The following is an 18757-nucleotide window of genomic DNA, read 5'->3' as shown; positions in this document are numbered from 1 at the left end:
TGGAAAACATCGTACAGCAACCTATAAATCCACAGCACATCTGTATCTTGAATAGTATATGTTGTTTCAGCTGCCCTTTAGAAAGATGGATATGCATATTTAGGGAGAAAGCAGGAGGACGAAGACAGGAGTAACAGAAGAAGCAACTTTGGTGAGAGGAGCAAGCAGCTGAGGACCTTCAGCCTGGAGAAGGAACTATAGCAGGATACACTATAAATACATAAGGTTATGAATGGCAGGAGGAAGCTAAAAGGGCAGTCCTAAGTTGAAGTACCTTCCCAAAAAGCAGCAAGGGAATCAACTGCAGATAGCAACAACCATTTCCAGGCAAGTGAGGAAACACTCCTCCACACATCACTAAGCCTCCCACAAGGCAACATGATACCAGAAGTTTATTGGGATTCAGCAGGTGACTGAGCACACACAGGGATGTAGGATTTACCGCATTGCTAGGAGCTGGGCCACAAGTTCAGGGGCATGCTGCAATGCCTCTCAAAAGCCAGAGCATCTGTTTGCTCAGTTGCAGAGCACTCGCCCTCCCCTCCCACAAGCAGGGTCACCCCGCTTGCACCTCCTTCCCTCCCCGGTGATCACCCTTGGGCTGCTCCTGCACCCCAGTCCCAGTATCTGCCCTCATGTCCCCTTCTCCCACGGAGCAGAGGATGCCGTCACTCCTCCACCGGCAAACCTTCCATTCTCACGGGCCCGAAGAGGGAGCGAGCGCTGCTTTCCCCATGCAGTCCCATCCATCACCACAGGCTTGCAGCTCTCGCCCCCCATTCCCACCTGAATTACATCAGCCCGGCTGTTTCAGATCCCATGGCATCAGCAGCATCGTAATGAAGAAGATAAAATATCAGTAATGTGAACTCTCAAAAAGCAGCTGTAGAGAGTAAGGGCTGGCAAGCTGGGAGAAGCGAGGGTTAGGAGAGGATGCAGACACCACGTCTCCCTCCAGCTCCCCCTGTGGGGAGTGGGAGCTAAACTGGTTTCCAGATGGTCAGGTGCCTCCCACAGAGACTGCTGCAGGTGACCAGCATCTCCTGTGCAGAGCTGGGATCTGACACAGCTGCCACACATTTCAAGTGTCACCAGGTTTTACAACAGCTAAGAAACTGAACCTATGCACAAAAAGGGCTGAATCCCAAGCCCTGCCACCATGCTGTGATTCCTTTGTGAGCAGCACACTTGCAGGGGTGGGGCAGGGAAGCAACCTCACCAGTGAGCTCTATCTGAAGGAGCTGCTTGCAGAACAGCGTTAGGCCTGGTTCTTGGACCTGTAGGCTCTCCAGCAGCTCCAGGTCAGGGGTACCCAGCCCTGCTGCCAGAAGAAGCATGAGATGAACTGAACATCAGCCTTACCTCGGCCCCTCCTCAGGGGGCAGCCCCACCACCCTGGCTGAGCACCACCCAGCCAAGAAGTGCTCTGCTCCTCTTCCACTTCGCTTTGACATCTAAATGTTGAGAGGGGAGGGCCCAAACCCAGGCTCCCCAACCTCAGACAAGGGTATTCTCATGCCCTCACTTTGTCTCTTGCCCCCCAAGACCTTGGGGTAAAGCCAGGATGCCACGGCCATCCCTTCCCTCACTGCCGAGCCTGGTGAGTTCAGACCTCCTAATCCATGGCTTTTCTCAGAGACGCCAGGAAGCTCTCGGCTCCGAAACGGATGGCTGTCACCAGAACAAAGTGCTGGCTTTCGCTGGATCTCGTAAGGAAAGGGATGTGCCGGTTTCACTCCAATCCCCAAATGCAATGAGTCCTTGCCTTCCTCTCCACTTCCCCTTCCCCCAGCTTTCCAGCCTGGCTGCCAAACGGAAAAGCACATTATTCATAGTGGCCTACTGAACACGCCAAGAAAGACTTCCCTAAGAGATTAGAAAAAGCAGTTCAATCTTATGTGAAAAGTCACTCTGCTGAGAGGAGGGAGGAAAAAAAAAAAAGCAATCTGATATGGTACTCAAAAAGATGTGTCAAAGCACCATTCCCACATGATAGTGACTGGCCACACAGGCTGCTGGGGTAGTCCAGCTTTGTGTAAGATCACCTGAAATACAAACATTTGTATCTACCACCAATATATACACTAGAGCAAACACTGCATGAAGTCTAAACATAAACAACTAACACTTTATTGTGTGAAGCGTCAGAGAATATTATGTGCTGTATGTTTAAAATCTTATGGAGGAAAGGCACAGCAAAATAATTAAAAATTCCTTTTCATAATGAAACCTTAGGATGTGCCTAGTCCTCCACAGTGCTTAGAGCCCTTCACTCTAGCTCACACCAACAAGACTGATGATGCATCACAGGATTTAATAAGTTCATAATAACTTCTGTAAGGAAGTTACATTATAAGGATTTAGGCTTTCTATACTAGCACATAATTAACTTCAGAGAGACTGGGTATGAATTACCTCAGCATCTCAGGAGCAGGTCTCATTAAATCCATGCAATGTCTTGGGCTTACTAACTTTTGAAAGACTTTTTATTGTTGTTTTATGTCAGTCTCAAGATCTTCCCATAACAAGGACAAAACCACTAAATTAACCTGCTGGATGACAATTATCTACAAGATAGACAGTACTTAGACAAAAAAAATAATAACCAGGATTAAGGTCTTGAATACAATAAGCTTTTCAAACAGTTTGTCTCTTGCTCCAAACCTTGTGACTCCAGTTCATCATCACTTTGGAGGAGAGTAAAACCCCAATAACCAAAGGAGGAAAAAAATCATCTGACCTGGTTGCGTTTATTTAAGTGGACTTCTCTCCTGAATGGTTCTTATTTCTTCTTTTTAACCAGCTAACAAAGAGTAGGAATCCAGCAAGGACCTGTCAGCAGACACAGAAATACAGAAAGCTCCACCACACACAGCAAATCAGCAAACAAGCACATACACACACACACACACACACACCCAGAAACACGGGGCTGCAGGCTGTCTGAGCTGGGAGAGCCACTGGTGGGGCTGACCCATGGCTGTTGCAGGGACCCACAGCCCCAACCCGGCAGCAGCAGTGGCTGCAACCTCTCCCAGCAATGGGACACGGTGAGGTGAGACTCCAGCTGTGGGGAACACTGAGCTGGGAGATGCACACGCAAAATCGGGTTTCAAGACTCATGGGAGATAAAATGCAAACTAAACTGAGAGAGGTTCCTCCTGACACTCATCTGAAGCAGCTGGGGAAACAGGCATCCTCACAGCAGCACAGCGCAGCATCAGAGGGACAACTGGGGTCAAACCACATTTTCCGTGTACACTGAGTGACTCTATTTATGAAAGTAAAGCAAGTAAATTATCCTCAAGCAACACAGACTTTGGTGGAAGTGCAAGGCTGGGCAAGCAGCACTGAGACACAGATGAGGGAGATCACTGGCAATGGACCAAACCACAACCCATGTTAAAACTGCTGTAGACTTTGAGGCAATCAAGCTTTTACCATTGGTACCTGAGTAATCTCTCAGGAAAAGGAGAGCCTAGACTGAGGACTGCGTTTCCAAATACATACTGACTTCAACGGGATCTTGGAAACCCGTTAAACTGGAGTCATTGCAGTGATACAAACCAGGCTGATATGACATCTTTGCAGAAACTCCTACACGGTTCAGGCCTCCGCAGTCAAGTTCCCACACTGATGGCTACCGGTGGCCTTGGCTGGCTGCAATGAGCGCACACTGCATACCCCAAAAGCTGTGAAATACGCTTTTTTCCTTTATAGCTTCCTATCAGTAACAAATAAGTCATAAAAAGGCACAGCACATCCTTGCCTGGCTACAGACATCCCACAGCAGCCACACACACACAAAGTTCATGAGACGTGGCTTTATACAACCTGACTGAGGCAGCTTTTGTATTCAGCTCTAACCAAACCTGGCCTGTGTGTACTCAGCAAATTATGAGGCACTTCTAGACAGATATAGATTCTTCCTCACTTTTCAGTTTAGTTAAAATATTTCAAAAAAACCCCAAAGCACTCCATACACACAAACCAAGATCCACTAAACATCAGAAGCCAATAGGCTTTAATTAAAAACCCACCAGAAAAAGAAAACAGGCACATCTAAGTGAAACAAAGACTTGCAGGGCCCCATGAAGTGTTTATTTAATCAGCTTACTTTTAGCTTTGGTGAAGATAACTCAGGGCAAAATTCTTGGAAGGCCAGCAGCAGATGCTGAGAAAAACTACACCCTACTGAGCATTAATAAGAGCAAGTCACCAGGAGATGGTGAGCTCGCCAAGGACTTCAAGCTCCAGCTTAAGGAACAAGTCAGACCTATGCGGTGTGAAGGCTTCTAATTACTCCCTTTCCTGAGATACAAAGTAACACACCCCAAACTCTGATAAAAAAAAAAAAAAAAAAAAATCACTCTTGGCCTGGATCCCATATTATGTTGGAATTGCAGATTTACATAATTAAGTTGATAACGAATGCTGTGACAGACAAGCTGCAGGAGATTATTAGCTTCATCTCTACCAGAATTTCAAAAGCACAATATCCAAACATCAAACAAGTATTAGCAGAAGTGTTTCACAAGGTCTCAGAAACTCAGGCGGTACTGGGGTTTGGGGCATGCCCTGGCAAACTTTGCGAAGCAGCAGCTGCCCATGAACCCCAAGGCCATAGTAAAGCACTATCAGGCTCTGAAGGGGGATCACTTTGAGGACTTCAGGACTTCCCATTGTGATATTTTTCTCCCAAGAACAGGGCTGCTAAAGGCTATTCCTAAACAGTGAATGGAAGTTGCACCTACTGGTGCATCCCTCTTCCCTCCTCAGGCAAACAGGGGCACACGGCTCCCAGACTACCGTATCTCCAGAAAACTTCCTTATCTTGGCTGCAGCTAATTGAGGTCAGCAGTCCCCCCCCCAAAAAAAGGAGGTGAACCAGGTCCATCTCTCCTAAACAGGAACAGGCCTTCTTGATTCAGGATGAACAGCTGCTGAGAGCAGGCAGGCCACGTCAGGCTGCCTGGAGACCCAGGCAGATATTGCTGTGTCAGTTACAGTCCCATCACACTTGAAAGATCTTCTTTGCAAGCAAAAACCATGAGAACAAAGGTCAGATTGTGTTTGGTATCAGAAGACCCAAGGACCAGAAGTATCTGCCTGGACCTCATGGCCTTAAGTCTGGCATGAGGCAGAAACATTATGCTGCAGAACCACAGTGTGTGAGTGTACTCCCCTAAACCAGCCAGGCTGTCCTTGAAAAAACCTGGCTTATTTTCAAAGGTCATAAAAATAAAGAAATTCACCTTAGACATAAATACAATTATAAGCTCCCTAAAGCAAGAACCAATGATGTGTTTTTCCACGTACAGGATAATTATTAATACAATGTGATCACAACTGAGGCTCCAGGTACTAACCTCATGAGAATAACAAACGCTCAGCACAGCTCTGTGTCTTGGCAGCAGTGCCTTCGGGACTCGCTGTGGACCCCCACGGATTCACACATCTGTGATGAGAGCACGGGCAGAGCCTCATCTGTGTTGTGGGCACAATCACAGCAAAACAACTTCTGAAGTTCAAAGCAGTTTTGTACTGCAGACTCTGCTTTGTTGTTGTTAAAAGGTATCTCTGGTAATACTCATTTCCTGCTGGAAGTCATCCAGGACACCACAAACCTACTGCCACATCTTAATACATGATGAATACAAGTTACTAAACCCTTATTTTGTACAAGGTTTGACCACCGGCCCCACAACACGTGCCACAATCTCAGAACAGGTTTTGCTCCACGCAGTTCCCTTGTTCTCCCCCGTGATGTTCCTGCCTGCATGGCAGCCGACACACTGTGAAGACAGCAGACTGAAAACGCGCCACTCTGCTGCCTAAACATTTATTTCCTGAATGTGCACAATACTCTGCACCACCTTCGCTTTAGCTTCAGTTTCTGACAGGTCAAATGTTAACACTTGGCCAGCATTTGAAGGATAGGGCATACAAATTAAGTGAATTGCAGAGATATGTTGTTCAAAGAGGAAGAACAGAATAGCAGTCATTAAGGTTGGAGGGTTCCTCAGCATTTGTTGTACCTAGAATTCAAGTTAAGTTTTGAACAGCAGGAGAAAGAATAATTAATAAAACATCACTGCTGTGTGTTCAAATGTCATCTCTTTACCTATCCGTAAACTTCATGTTAATCTCAATGATATTAAACACATTAGCTCTCACGGGCTCTCTCCCCAGAGTTCCAGATTTGGAGGAGAAATGAAGAAAAGAGTGGAGCTGTTCTATGAACTTGGCACATCCTGATGCCAACACAGCAGCAGCTGACTGCACTAAGGGGTCTGGTCACACCAAACGTACGGACTGCAGTACACCTTGGGGAGCTGCTGCTCTGAAGGAGAACACCATGCCCACAGAACGTGAGCCAGCTTGCGCTGGTGCGGATGGCAGTGCCACATGCTGTATATCATAGCTGTTTGTTAGGCAAGTAAAGGTGTGCCACTATTTTAAATTAAAACAGCACCTTTACATTAACATTCACTTCTGCAATGCCAGACACAGGGTTGAAACATGGATAAAGCCAGATAGAATATTTCAAATACTCAATCCAGTTTGTGGGCACAGTCTATGAACGCTTCCCTACACAATGAAAGACAGAAAAATAGGTATATTATTCTCCTGTTCTTTTATCCAGCTTTCAGTTGGATAGAGTTCTGCATTTTATGAACTTTTCACATAACACATTCCAGAAGACAGAGGAGCCATTGAACTCATACTTCAGACTGAGCACATTGGTTATTCCATGTACTATTATTCAAGGTATCAAAATGAATATTAAGAGACACTGGAACTGGGTGCAGACACAAACAAGATGCCTCTCACGAGCTCTCCACTCTGGGAGCCCAGTTCTAGACTGTTAATGCTCCCTCTAATCCACAGGGGCTCTGAGGAACCAGGAGCTAACGATCAGAGTTTTAGATTAAGCTGTAAAGGTTGTGGCCAGTTTTGGACATAACACTGGAGGCCACCAATAGTTCCAGTTTTTGCTACCTTAGACAAAATAGGAACCACACCTCTGTGCAAGCTTATCGCCTAAACCATGCAACATGACAGGCTCTATCACCACATATATATATATATATATATATATATGTACACACATGCACCACCTATCAGGTACAGAACAATTTGTTTACAATATACATGAATAAAATACTTCAGTCATCCAGAATATTCAGTGCAATGCTTCTGGTTTTACAGGTTCAGAAAAATATATCTTATGGCAGCTGCCAATGCTCAATAAGCAAAAGTAATGAGAACAGGCAGTATTACATCGAAAGCTTTAGGGACAACAGGGCAAATTTTGTGTTTCAGAAAGGGGGCGAGGAAAGACATTCCAGTGAAGAATATCTTCACATCCAAGATTCAGACCACTTCACAGACATGCTTAACATTCATTTCTTCTGTTGCAAAAGGTGGAAATTGTGTGGATTAATTCAGGCAGGCAGGCAGGCAGGAAGGGCAAATCAAAGCTGTAAAGGTAGCTAACATTGCAAAGAGCAAGAACTAAATCAGGGATACATAGGATAAACTTATTCATTATGATGGTAAATGAAGAGTAGTCTCAACCTCTTAAAATAAACTTGTCTACAAGGAAAGTACATGCCTATGTATCTTTAAATAGCTATAAATCTCAAAACCCACTTTTAATTTTAAACATTCTAAATAATTAAACTCCATGTTTATTATGTTTTCACTGCATTTAATGGCACATTAACGTGAAGAAACCAAACTAATAATTACACTCATGCATGTAGCTACAATCCTACTGATGAAATTTTAACACAATTACGAACTGAAAATTAGGAAAGTAAGCAAAGTTAAGATTAGATAGGGCACAGCAGAATTCTACTATGGACTGTAAAATGAATCTCATTGATGTACACAGTGTAAAGGCACGAGCAAACTCACCTTAAGCAGAGTCCTAGTGATGTCTTGCTCTCTCTGACCAGCTTTCCCATTCTCTGTTTTTAAATCCTCAGTATCATAGTCTTGTCATTCAATGGTAAAGAGCACATTTCCAAAAGGTGACTTCATCAGAAGTCCCTTCCTGAATAATTAGGGCCTTCAAAATTCTATCAAATTTAAAATGGAATCTACACTCTTAGTATTTGTTACTGAAGATAGCCATCACCACCTGTTATTCTTTCAGCAAACACTCTTGCCCACACAGCTTGTAAAAAAACCAAACCTTAAACACATAATTACGCAGTCCTTCATGTAACATTCAGCCTCAGCACTTCAAAAGCCACCAGAGGTAGAAAGCTTTGGCTGATGCAGAGCCAACAACACTAAGGACAAAGTCCCCCTGTCACGGACAGCAACATTAATATTGCTATAAGCTTCCCAGGGAAAAAGTATGTGAATCTATTTCTCCCTGAAAAGCACATGGGAAAGCATTAGCATACAATTATCGCAACACTCATGCTATTAAAAAATAAGATGAGCATAAAAGAAAGCCTTCATACTGATACGTGGAAGAAAGAGTTATAATCTGAGGAAGATGTTTCTGATGACTTAAGACACAATTCAAACCTGTAGTTAGCATTGTTCAGTGGCCAAACAACAATTACACTCCTATTGAATAGAGTTTTGGGTATACTGGACAGAGACACACAAGTGTTTTAATAGCAGTCAGCAAATACATTTTTAGAATGGCTGATGGCCAAGCTCTCTTCTTTTGGGGCCAAATGTTGATGAACAATGTCAGGAAAGTCCCTCAGCCACCGCCTCTCTAATGACTTCCAAGCTACTCTGTGTGTGTTGGGGGTGTGCAGTAAACTTCAGTATATAGGTGCTTAAAAAAAGCTTCAGCATAGTCAAGCTGAAATATCACCCCAATTGCAGTCCCTCTCTTTAGATGAAACACCCTACTACTGAACAACAGCCAGGACTTGTATCTCACCCAGGTGGAAAGGGGCCAAACCAGGGACCCATTATGTAAAAATACTCTCCAGCGGCATCACCACATTACAGCACCACCATGTATTTGTTTCATACAGCTCATCATCAAATGCTCTGGCACTACCTTAATACTCTACAACCAAAGTTTTGTTGTTGTTTCAGCTCCAACTCTACATATCAGAAAGCCCAGCCCAACTGTATTTTTTAGTATTTATGCATGCAATTAATGTGAACCAAGAAAAAAAAATAGTTTTGAATTTAAACAGAAAAATAGCTACTGCAGAGAAACCATCTAATATGTGCTCTGGAATGTGAGAAATATTGTTTAATAAAAACTCTGCAGTACAATGCACACCTCAAACAATTTCTAACTATGAGAATAATGATGCCGCTAAACCGCAATTTTTAATCTATTTTTGCAGCATGCTGACAAGAAGAAAAAATTTCCAAGGTAAGAACTAAACATTTCATTACAGTAACAATTTTTTATTGCATGTTTAAATGCCTTTTTAAAAACAAATAGTGCACGCTGGCTTCACTTTAATCTCCTGAAATATGCACTGATGATGGGAAGCCCTGGAGCTACAGATCCATCTACGATGTTTATTAACAAAATATAATCCCAGTACATTTCCCCAGGGGACAGTATTTAATTCCAAAAGATTGTCAACCCTGTACTCTAACACACTTGAATTAGTTTGTGTACACTAAATCCATTTATTTTAAATTTATTTTGTCTACATTTAGTGAAATAAAAACATCGCCCTGTACAATCCACCATCAGCAGTGAGTACAACAGCAAAAAATATTATACAGTTTATACACACTAAAATCTTTTCCTTTTGCCTATAAAGAAACCAGAACAAACCTAATCAATATAGAGTTTAACTGAGAAGAACTCAAATTACAGAAGGGAAAGCCAAAATTAATACGGTCTTTCCTGAGCCCCCAGAAGTTCCTGATTCATGTTGCTGGAACAGTGAGTGCAGCTGGAAGAGTGAAACATGCTCAAGTTGTCTTCTTGGGTCTTCAAAAAATTACCAAATATTTAAATTAAACATGGCTAGTTAAAAAAACATTTGAAGCAGAGTAATATAACTGGGAATTTTGCCTTACCAGTTGTGGTTTCTTCTAAACCCAACTTATACAATGCGCGAAGTGCTAAGCAACACTACAGAAACACATTTACATCAACACTGAAGATCTGGGGAAATGAAATTCCAACAATTTTATTTTTTTTAAATGAGCTGTATTTTCTAAATTTGTTTTTATTTTTCTGTTTTCATACAGTATTGAAAACAAACGCGGCACATTCACATTTTCCCGAAGAATTGTAAGGATGATCTCTACAGGAATAACGTTGAAAAGCCTGAAGCTCAATCAATTGATGTTGAAAACTCTCAAAAGGAGTAAAAGGCTGGATCTGAATGGTCTAGAACATGTATTGTAATTGAATAGAAGAGATGGTCGTCTTAATATTAATGATTTAAAAGAACTTCCCAGTTCATGCGAAGAGTATAGTCCAAGAATAAGTCAAATTTTCTGAACACATTTTATGCTACGTAAGTGTATACTTTGCGATCCTCAGGTGTTCGTGCCAAATATTCTCTCTCAATAAGTCCTTCAATACGTTTTTTAATAACAACTGGACTTGGTAAGAATCGGGCCTTCAGCTGCTGGGTTACCTAAAACACAAGATCAAAACCAACAATATAAGATCACAGGGCAAGTAATGTCATTGAGTATCCTAACTGACCCAAATAATCAGAAAAATATATTTAGACAGGGCTGGCTACAAGCATGAAGCCCAAGAAGCAGGCTGCAAAATTCTCAAGAGTTCTCCCCCACCAGCAACTGCTTGCTCCTTTTTGGGTAGGATTCTAAGTACCGACCCTCCACAGAGGCACAGCCACAACCTGACAATCCTCTCCATTTCACAGCCCTAAGGGAGTTCCAGAGCAGAAAACGTGTACTAGTCCTGATGCTGTCAGAACTCGGGGGTTAAGAGCAGCAGGACTCTCTCTCTCTGCTAAAAGCTCAAATCTCTCAAACCTGGACCCAACAGTCAGTAACATGATCAAAGCACAAAGTAATTCATGTTAAGTACAGTGGTTTTTGTTGCCAACTGTTATTTCAAGGAATTTGATAATATCATAATAGTGCTAAAAGGAGGAAGGAAAATTAGATATACCCATGAGTACATTCTAAGCTGAAGGGTAAGGATTTACAAGTCTTCAGATACACGGGGAGAAAAAAAAAGGGATGGATTAGATATGGCATCTCTCAAAAGCCTTTCAGAATCATGTTAGTGAGAACTCTGTAACTTTCGTTATCAAAAGAAAAAGCAAAAAGACTCCCCAAGCCCATATCAAAACTGTGTACAAGTATACCTCTGCTACTAGCACATTGTGTTGCATCTTCTTTCTAGATTTCATTATCCGAACTATAGCAGCTTCTATCTCATGTTTTCTGTCATCATCTACTTTCTGCCTTGTTTCTTTCCTTTCTGGATCAGATTCTCCTTGTTTGGCAGCAACTTAAAGAAAGAGAAGGTAAAGTATGTTAGCAAAATTAAAATTAATTTCATTGTGTAAGAGTTAGTTTCACTGCTTATTTCATCTAGACATCAAGTTATATTTTCCTGAGTTTTGACATTCTCAAACTTGACTTTTTTTTTTTTTTTTAATGAAAAGGAACCACAAGAACACATTAACACTTTTTGGCATATTTTCATAGCAACTGACAAGGTAACAATCTGTTATTTAATTATTGCCATGTTCAAATTTGAACAGTACTCAAATCTGCTTACAGACACCACCAACCCCCACACTCCTGTTAAACATTTTTCTCTTTAATATAGAAAATAATCCATTAATTAAATTAGAAAAACAATTGAAAGTTTACTTCACAAACTAGCTAAATACTTTAAAAGTTCACCAATTAGAAGAAATAGTCCAACTTTATCCTCTCCAACTCAATTACATTCTTTGTATTTGGTTCTCCTGTTTACGCTTTATTCTGCACTTACGTCTAGCTCTTCTTAACCCTGTCACCCAAGCATCGTTATAACCAAGCCCATCTCCCACACCGCTATACCACTTTCCCCCACTTCACTCAAAAGCCCCAAGTTTTTATCAGTTTTAAAGAGATACGTGTAACAAATCTGCTGTGTAACGTATCGACATAAAACGACAAGTACCAAATTTGCTCTAAATCCACCTTAAACCCCAAGTCACATTCCCTATTCACAGACATTTGTTAAGTGGAAACAAAAGAGCAGAATTCCACTAAACCTCACACAGCTGTCACAAAATTTACTTTCATTAGGCCAGGGAAGTGCCTTGTGCCCTGATCAGAGGGTTCTCAACACCCTCACTTGGCTGCTGCGCTCCTGCTCACCAGCAACATTCTCCAGACACGGGAAATGTGTGGCCATCTCAGCACCCTGCATGGCCAGGAACAGCGCGGCCAGCCCACGTGCAGAGGGACACACGCCATGTCGCGTCTGTAGGTACCACTGGGTTTTACACGCTGACATCCCAGGACACAGCGTGCTGCACAGAAGCCCAACAAGTTATATTATGTGCAATGAGCATGTGAATTACCAACATCACACTTAAAACCCTGCCAGTGATGCTGTGTATTTTACGTACTGAGACCTGCAAAGTCAGAAAATATTTTTAGATGTTCTACAAACTGATCTTCCAAAAAACTCCATGAGGTGCATCCACAGCAATGCTACAACTCAGAAATTATTTCCAGAGAGCTTTCTAGACAAAAGGCGTCAATGTTACTTCTGCATAACACAAACCAGATATGAACTAGTGAAGTGGTATTGCACTCATCAGCTTCTCTTATTTGTTAAACCCAAATCATTGCCAAAAACAATTATAGCTAGCTGGCACTTGGAAATGGCTGTTGTACATCAGCTACAAACAACGCTCAATTTCACAGCAGTATAGCAACTTACAAGGCAACTTTCCTATTTCTCTATCAATTAATAGCATATTTTTAATTTTACAATTTAGTCTGAATTTTATTTCTCTTTCAACATCTCCTTTTAAGATATGATAATTTTTGTAAAGTAAAGGGCTTAACTGTGACTTCCACACTTTTCTCAGTATTTAAGTTTTCATTTTGATGCAATTAATAATCAACAAAAGATGTGTTGCTCCCTTTTACTTTTATGGACATAAATCGTACAAAAGATAAAGCTCACTTACCCGTCTGAATCTTGACTCTGTGTAGTTTAGACGTGAACTGATCATTCACTGTAAATATATGACCATTATCTATTTCTTTTGATTTAGGCTCTTTTGTGAGAACACGCTGTGTCGGTTTGCCACATGCAAGGGACTGTAGGGCTCTAACCAGTTCTCTTTCGGGGATATCAGTTTCTTGTTGAATTTCCTAAAGAAAAAAATACCTTGCTTAGTTTATGGCTATGGCAGAAGTCAGTATCATGTTTTGCAAACCACAGCACTGTTTGCTTAAATGTCCACCTTCAAGGAATACAAAATACTACTACTCTGAGAGCTGTGGGGCTCAAAATGTTCAAATTCATTCAGCAGCAAAGTCTCAATATGTACTATGCAAAATGATCCACCTGGGTCCATGTACAGACAGTGAATTCTGTCAAGTAAATAGTCACCATGATCTCAAAATAGAAGAATGAATAACCAGCTGTCTCATTTCACTGCTATTTTTGAGAAGGCTGAAAGGATTTGTTCACCGTTTGCTGAATAGAGCGAAACCAAACCTTCTGAGCAACTCAAGTGATGGAAAACATCCATGATGTCCATGAGCATTCCTGATGGAAATCTGCGTAAATGCTTTTGCATTCAGCAGTACTGCTGAAAATAAAATAGTTACAAACCGGAACAAACAAGGTCAAGTTTCACCGTAACACAGCAAGACTCTAGATTAATTACACCTTGTTTCTGAAATTATTTACTATTGGCTGGGACTTCTCCAGGTAAAATAAAAAAAAAAAAACATCATAGTGCAAACATATGAACTTTGAAGAAGAATGTTTGTAAAAACATGTACATAACTTGTTACACCTCTATCAGCACTTGAAGAGTTCAGCTGAGAGCTGTGTGTTAGGTAAGCCACCAGTCATCATCAGTTGGTAAAGCAAATTATACTGGATGCAGAACGATGTCTTAACACACTGCAGGAGTAGGTCAACTACCGCCGTTTTCTCAAACCTAACTTGTTTACTGAGCTCCCGTTCACTATAAGTTCATTTTAGTCTTATTTCTATTTTCTTTCCTTTTCTATTAATAGTTTGAGGAAACCGCAGACATTGCTGATTTCATATTCCCATTTAGACTCTTGAGGGACCTCTAGCAGCTAAAGATTAAAACTACCGAATAGAAAAATAAACCTCACAGACAGTAACTGCTCACAAGAGCTGCCACTTTCTCAGCTTCCCCACCTTCAGTTCCAAGAGCAATATCAAGCTCTTACACTGTCCACAGAAACGCCTAAATCTCAGGGCACGTAAGTCAAACTGACAACCTTCAAGCTAAAAGCGGCAGTAACTACTCCCAGTGATTGAAATGCTGAGATCTGTAAAGAACCGTAAAAAACTTGTTAAAACTTCTTTAAACACTGACCAGAAAAATTAAACTTCAGAGTACAACAAAGTTCTGTTATATGATGTTATTTCTTGAGTGTACTCAAGTTCTCAAAAAAAAAAAATCAATCCAGAAAAAAGCCACTCTTCAGTGGTCATCCAACACTGACAACATGCAATAACAATTTGGCTGTACTGGTCTCTATGCAGACTTTGTCATTAATTCCAGTGCATCTCATACACAACATCTCACTGGCAGGACTCAGAATATGCCCTACTTTTCAACTATGGATCCAACATTACACGTACAATGTTTATGTGAAATCATGTGAAATTGTGTTTCACACAAGATTAAATACATTTGAAAAAAAAAAAAACTTTACCTCATTCAAATGAAAGTCTAAAATAAAAAAATATATCAGAATTTTTGGTGCCTACTGCTTATGGATGACTGGGTAATAATAAAGCATTCTTAAACTTCGGAGTATTCTTAGCATAATACATTCAGAAATATTCATCCTATTTGAAGCTGTGTATCCACATACTTTAGCTATTTGCTAGTACCAAAAGGCCTCTTCCCAAGCAGCTCACAGAAAGTGACCATTTCTTCATTTGTTGCTTTATTTAGACACAGCTGTCACCTTCACACATTTTTTCCCAGACACAGCACAGAGTACTACTAAAAAAAACAAAAACAAAAACAAACCTCTATAATCCTTTACATGGTCACAATGGAAAGTCTTATTGAAATGGATTATTCAGCATAAATTGAACAAACCAAAGAAAGGTGACACTTAAGATTTTAGGACTTGGGTAAATGTAAAGCCTGAAGGCTACAAACCAAATCCAGCTTATGAATGATGTAATGCCTGTGACATGCAGGTTCCCAAACTCTGATTTTTGTTCAGCACCTAAAGTTAATCCTTTCAAAACTAAATCACTTCTACAGGGAAATAAATATACTCTGCTTCTGATGAAAGTAAAACAAAGAGCTAAAATGGAATTAGATTATTTTTTTTTTTTAAGCTAAACATCCTTTTACTAGCCGCTATGTATTTCTGTGTTTATTTTACCTCACTCTGTAGGATTCCAACTCAGCCACTAACGTATGTGAACCACTTGGGTTTCAGAATTTATAAGCCAACATTAAAATAAGAACCACAGAAAGAGCTGCACTGCACTGTGCTGCCCCAGAAGAATGCAAAAACTTCAAGTTGGATATAAAAGTGTAGCTATGAATGTAAATGGGGAATAACAGATGTTCCTGTGCTCTTTTTCCTTCAGTCTGTGGCATATCATTTTTCTAAACATATTTTTATATAGACATTTGATGTAACAGCGAAAAATGCGTACGTTTTTCCCCCATTTCCAAAAATGACTTAAAGATCATACTAGCCGTGCACAAGAGCAGTACCAATTACACAATCTTAGTTCTAAAAATATTACCAAGTGACCTGTACCCAGAGGCTACAAAACAGATTATTCTAGTCATGGAACTGTCTCTATCCAGTTCTATACAAGGAAAAGGTTATTAGAAGGAAAATGTACAGAATCCAACTTGTATGTCTTCCAAAGCAGAGATCAGCGAGAGAGGAAACAGGTAAACCAGTTTTAAGTTCTAATCTCTCATTATTCAATAACTGCTACTAGAGCCACGTGTGTATTTCCTGTTTGTAAAATCTAAAGAAAGAAACAAAAATTTTCCCCTTATTTTTGATGTCATCATTAAAATATTGTAGATTTCACCTTTTAAAATAGTGAGATGTACTGTAAACTAAACTAAAAATATGCTGAGTATTAGATGAGACTTGATTAGAAGAAATCAAATTCTTTGTAAAACCTAGCATTCTTTGAAGGCATGTATGAAGATCCTTCCTCTTAGATTCAAGTAGCAGTAACCTAGACCTATATGGTCACCAGTACTTCTGCATATGTAAATAAAATGTTGCTGTATAGGGATACAATAAATTTGGTTTTGTGAAAGAATTTTGCTATACAATAATCCTTTAAATTTCTGTAGCATCTTATGCATAATTTTCACATCATCATTATCCTGTTTTTCTCTCAATATCATGGCTTAATAGCTAGTAAGATTATTGTGAAAATCTTGTCAAGTTTACAATTAAAAAAAATCACACTAAACACAAAACCAAACAGCAAAGTCTGTTCAACTGTGAAGGCAACTTCAACTTAGTCTGTTCAGCTGTGAATCTACAGGAACGCTCATATATCAGACAGTTTTATGCCTACACAAACACACACCGCAAGACCTCACTCATGCTATATTGCAGTAAAAGTACTAACTTGATGTGACAGAGAAGTAACAGTTGCCCAGCACTCAGCAATTAATCATGATATCCAGTAATCAATGAACAAAGATAAAATTCATTCTACTCTTAAGTTTTCACAAGCTTTCCTGGCTGGAGTCAAAGACAACTCCCACACACTTCACCAAAGAAACCAAACAAAACAAATACGCCTTCTCCATGCTTTAGTTACAGTGGGACACAAAGTAAGAGTTTCAGAACTCCCAAACCAGAAATAAACAAGACATACACAACCTAAAAGCACGCGGATATATTTATCATCTGGTCTTGGTAAAACAAACTGTAACTTAGAGCCTGTATTAAAAACTATATTTTTCACTGCTCTACCGAGTATTATTTATTCATATATGGGTGAGGCTCTACTACTCAATAAAGCCTACAATTCTGTGGAATAAGGTAGCTACCAGCCCAGTTTCATCACCAACTTCCAACAAAAAATGAGCTGTTAAGTTTCCTTTTTTTTCCATCCTCCTCCAAGCATTCTGCAGATAAAGTACTCAAAGCCGTAATGCTCCTGCAATAGATTTCACAACACACAGGACTTTCTGTGCTCTAAAATAATATTTTTTTGAACTGTGAATAGTTTGTTAAGATCCTCTTATCAAACCCTGCCTTCCTTAACCCCAACTGAGATCATTTCAAAGAAACATTCTTTATTAACAGGCTAGAAGTAAGCCAAATAAGTTGAAAACAAAATCCAAACAAAAAGGCAAATGATTACTATGCATAACACAGTCAAAAGTAGATGAGAAAACCTGGAAATACGCTCAGTTTTAAACTGCACCCATTCTGCTTTTCAAGGCTGCCAATGCCCTCTCAAATAGAAGATAATGTCTAAAATGAAACTTAATTGACAATAATAATACAATGTTCAAACCTCCTAGCACAGTCCTCCTCCACTCCTAAAGCCTTCCTCATCACCTGTCAGCTCACCACTTGGACCTTTCGCAGCCATGTCCATGTAGTTGCCTTGTTAATAATTTATCTGGTCCTTCTTCATTGGCCTTTGTGGCTCACCAGCTCAGAGAAAGGACAAAAGTTCTCTGATTCATCCTACAGCTCACTCCAGCCTGCCAATCTAAGCACTTCAGCGTTTAAGAAGCCAAGATACAAACTTTTCTCCTCCACCCTTTGGACTCTAAATGCAGTGTCTCAAAGATAAAATGAGGAAATGGAGCCACCTGCTGCATTCCAGCTTCAGCTTTTCAATAGCTCTATGGCCCAGGAATAACCACACTCACAACTCTTCAACACTTCTGAAAACTTCTGTTCCCAAACAATTTCCTCCCCCAGGATTGCTTCCCAGGTGCATTGCTAATGATCTACTTCCAGTATTATTGGCCTGATCCACACTCAAATAGAATGAGAGGCACCTGATCATGAAAACTCTATTCACACAGGCAATTAAGTGCATGAAACAGTTATTTGAAGTCAGGTGAGAAAACCACAACACTTACCTCAAATGTATATTTTTCTCTGTTGTTAAAGAGCATTAATATCGTCATCTGGAAAGTGGAGACTTGCAATATGTGCTTCCGTGTATTTAAGCCAGTTACTTGGGCACCTCCTACGCCAACCTCTGAGCCATCTTCCTATTTTAAAATTGCAAAACTACTATTAGATTATTTTCCACTGCAAAATATTTTACCTCGGCAAGAGTGAAGTTACATATATTGAGCAGATCAGTCTACACAACCAATAGAACAGCACTCACCTGGTGGCATACACAGAATTGTCTCTCCAGTATCTGCCCCAGAGCCCCAGGGTGGCTGAGGTTGGAGGCAGCTCCGCAGGCCCCACGGTGCAGCGTCCGCTCAGCCCAGCCTTCTGAGCAGGATGTTCAACGCTGTGTCCACTCCACAGCACTGTGTCCACTCCTTGGAACATCTCCAAGGGTGGAGACTCCACCATTTCTCCAGCCCCTGTTCCACTA

The 18757-nt window shown here is 40.7% G+C and overlaps 1 protein-coding gene across 1 annotated transcript in view; it reads right to left on the bottom strand.

The window, feature by feature from the left end:
- Positions 1-9609: 9609 nt before the first annotated feature.
- Positions 9610-18757, bottom strand: part of CUL3 (cullin 3) — a 56474-nt gene continuing 47326 nt past the window's right edge. The window contains exons 13-16 of the mRNA XM_065074076.1: positions 18282-18416; positions 13140-13326; positions 11307-11452; positions 9610-10601 (exon numbers count right to left, since the gene is read on the bottom strand). Of these exons, the coding sequence (XP_064930148.1) occupies positions 10470-10601; positions 11307-11452; positions 13140-13326; positions 18282-18416 (600 nt within the window). The 3' untranslated portion in view covers positions 9610-10469. The remainder of the gene's footprint in view (positions 10602-11306; positions 11453-13139; positions 13327-18281; positions 18417-18757) is intronic.

This window comes from Columba livia, chromosome 9, assembly GCF_036013475.1.
Source record: "Columba livia isolate bColLiv1 breed racing homer chromosome 9, bColLiv1.pat.W.v2, whole genome shotgun sequence".
NCBI classification, from domain to species: Eukaryota; Metazoa; Chordata; class Aves; order Columbiformes; family Columbidae; genus Columba; species Columba livia.
This window is presented reverse-complemented; position numbering and strand designations above follow the sequence as displayed.